General features: G+C 33.5%; 1 protein-coding gene across 1 annotated transcript; it reads right to left on the bottom strand.

Annotated features, from left to right (window-relative positions):
* Window positions 1-251: 251 nt before the first annotated feature.
* Window positions 252-2,757, bottom strand: LOC100734093 (olfactory receptor 6C2-like). Its single transcript, XM_003475996.3, has 2 exons — window positions 1,846-2,757; window positions 252-365 (listed from the first exon to the last, which is right to left on the bottom strand). Exons 1-2 carry the CDS (start codon window positions 2,755-2,757, stop codon window positions 252-254), a joined length of 1,026 nt encoding a protein of 341 aa, XP_003476044.3.
* Window positions 2,758-3,125: the final 368 nt, after the last annotated feature.

The raw sequence follows: 3,125 nt of genomic DNA, 5'->3' as shown, positions 1-3,125 counted from the left end.
CCATGTTTTATATCACCCTGATTCCCTGCTCTTGCTAAAAACATCTTACAGAACCCAACTGTTCTGCAGGCCCAGTGGAGCCCCTTTTATTTTAGATGCCATGCTGTTTCCTCCATGAGTCACTGATAAAAGCCAATTATATTTTCAAATTATATGTCTTGAAATTTAGTTTAATAACTGATATCAAGTGATTACAAAAGCTTAAATTTGTTGTTGACTATCTTCAGTTTCATTAGCCTATTTGTCTGTTTCTATACCATGCTATATTTCTTTATTTGTTCCAATTTTACATCAGAGATCTGATAGTATAAGTACTTGTAATGACTTCTCTTTAATATTTTCTTGTTTTTCCAGTTCATCTGAATGTTTATAAAATTTTTAATAAGTTTTTAAAGTTGTGATATAAAATCTAGAAATTTAATTAATTGGTAATTCAATTGCATAATATTGGTATATTTTTATGAAATCTAATCTTTCAGATGAGCAATCTCTATTATCTTCATTTTCACTTCTCTTGGCAGTGTTTCAGAGACTTCAGTGTAGATATTTGTAAATATTTTTTGGAGTATTCTTGTGTGACTGTGTGTTGTTTGTATGTAGTAAGTGGTATTAGTATATAGCTGTAATTGGTGTATATTTCCAGGATTTCAGGTGAAATATCTGTATGTCTAGGAGTATCTCTTCATTCTGGCTGGTCAGAACTCCTTAGGATCTAATCTCATGTATGCATTGTATTTTTATTAGTGAACAAGATGATTCTAAAATTAAAATTTAAAGAGAGTTAAAAAATCTTGTGCAGGTCTTTTTATAAATGATATAAATGGTGGGAAGGAGAATGGATAGGAGGGAAAAGGGATGAAGAGAGGAATTAGGATTTGTTATGTACATACACCAATTACACACAAGGAATGTAAACACTGTATATGGTAAACATATACCAAAAAATGGCAAGGGGGGAAGACTCAAGATATAGGGGGAAGGTGAATGAAAGATGGGTTAAAAAAGGATTAAAACATATTATGCACATGACCAATTCACAAAGAATGAAAAATTTTGTACAATATACATTTACAAAAAAAAGGTAAAAATCTTTTCTCATAGGAAAATGTACATGTGTACTATAAAAATCTGTCTCTAGGGTCATGAAAATGTTATAGTGTTTGATGTCTGGTTCATGTCTCGGTGATAATTGGTGTATTGTGAAATGTGTTTTCTGGAGTGGAGGTTAAAAATTAGCTTTCTCAGTTGCTTTTAATTGCTATATTTGGTGTATTGTATATGTGCAGATCAAGTTTGTGAAATGAAACTACCCTTTTTAGAAATTTCAAAGGATGCCTAATCAATAGAGATAAACCACCACATTCTCAGGAATGTAGAAAAAATATAGAAGAGATAATTGTTGTAGTGTGTTTATTGTAATGTGAACCATTTATACTGTATAAATGATGTATGAATAGCTGAGGTAAAAGTCTGCAATCATTTGAGAATTCAAAGGAAAATCTGTAACTGAGAATGATGCTGAGAGTAAAAAAGCCTCCCAAAACTGAGGTGCTATAGAAGATGCACACAATTATTTGATTCTAAGAATTGAGGTGACCTCAATTATTATTATTATTATTGATTAAAGTTATGCTGAGGTTTGATTATATGTGAAGTCAGTTCTTGTTTTTTGAAAAGAGTATGAGTACAATGTTTCTTTGTTGATAAATATAAATTTTCTTTGCTAGAAAACAAAATATTTAGATCTTGAATATCTAGCTTAGCTTATGGAGAGCTAGTATGTTTTACTAAAAACTTGATTCCTTCACACTAGCAAACTCTGTACTTCTTTAAAGTCAGTGAAATTCCTTTGACCGAGTCCTTAAAGGCCTGCTTTACTTGTTTGTTCCTCAGTGTATAAATAAAAGGGTTCAGCATAGGAGCAATGGAAGTAGTGAGGACTGTCACACCCTTGTTAATAGCCACTGAATCTTTTGCTGAAGGCTTAACATAGACGAAGATACAGCTGCCATAGGTGATGGAAATCACAATCATGTGGGAAGAGCAAGTAGAAAATGCCTTTTTCCTTTGCTGGGCAGAAGGAAATCGTAGAATGGTGTTGATGATATATACGTAGGATTGAACTACACACACAAGTGTCATGATAAAGGTTAGCACAGCACTAGCAATGACCATTTGCTCAATGAGCCATGTTTCTGAGCATGAGATCTTTAGGAGGGGGGCTGCATCACAGATAAAATGGTCAATAACATTAGAGTCACAGAATTTCAGATTTATGCCCAGGCTAAGTGGAGGGAGGATAATCACCAAGCCAGCAATCCAGCAACAAAGGACGAGTCTTCTACAGACCTTGCTGTTCATGATGGTCACATAATGCAGGGGTTTGCAGATGGCCACGTATCGGTCATAGGACATGGTGGCGAGGAGATAGAATTCTGTTACACCTAAAAGATCAGTAAAAAATATTTGAATGATACAATTTTCATACGTGATTGTCTTGTCACCCATTGATATGTTGTACAAGTATCTGGGAACACAGGCAGATGTAAATGAGATTTCTAAGAAGGATAAATTTTGTAGGAAAAAGTACATGGCAGTTTTAAGATGTGAATCTGTGAGGGTGAGCAAGATGATTGTGAGGTTCCCAGTCATACTCAACATGTAGGTGAGAAACAGGAAGATGAAAATCATGACCTTCAGTTGTGGGTCATCAGTCAGTCCCAGGAGGATAAATGTTGTAACTGTGTGGTTTCTCATTATTGACTATTTGCTTCTATTCTTTCTTCATATATAATTCAGAGATATTTGATGTGGGAAGAGTAATGTTACCATCACATAGCAATTCCATGGCTCAACAATGTATAAAAATATCTTATGTGCAAATAATTTCTTTGTTTTTAAATAAAAATATTGCATTTAACCAAGCTTCTGTAGTGGCATTCATTTTGTAACTTTAAGAGGTGTTTAAAAAATAAGATCATATCATTAGTTTCTTTTTCATCACTTTTACTTCCAGTTGAACTTTTAAGTTTTTCTTTAAGTGAGGGTGAATTCTCCAGCCACAATTTTCACCTGTAGAGTATTTTAATATATATGTGTATGGGTTGCTTACAGACAGACTACAA

The sequence above is a fragment of the Cavia porcellus genome, unplaced genomic scaffold (genome assembly GCF_034190915.1).
Source record: "Cavia porcellus strain 051 isolate PalLab524CR breed Dunkin Hartley unplaced genomic scaffold, mCavPor4.1 scaffold_8, whole genome shotgun sequence".
In the NCBI taxonomy this organism is placed as follows: domain Eukaryota; kingdom Metazoa; phylum Chordata; class Mammalia; order Rodentia; family Caviidae; genus Cavia; species Cavia porcellus.
Note: the sequence above shows the minus strand (reverse complement) of the source record. Positions and strands in the feature narration are given on the sequence as shown.

Bases quoted from the DNA above. Each gene is read 5' to 3' on its own strand.
- LOC100734093 (XM_003475996.3), bottom strand. From the start codon at position 2,757: ATGAGAAACCACACAGTTACAACATTTATCCTCCTGGGACTGACTGAT. The intron at 366-1,845 runs ATTTCACTGACT...AATTTTATAAAC, and splicing joins TTAAGGACTCGGTCAAAGGA to ATTCAGATGAACTGGAAAAA.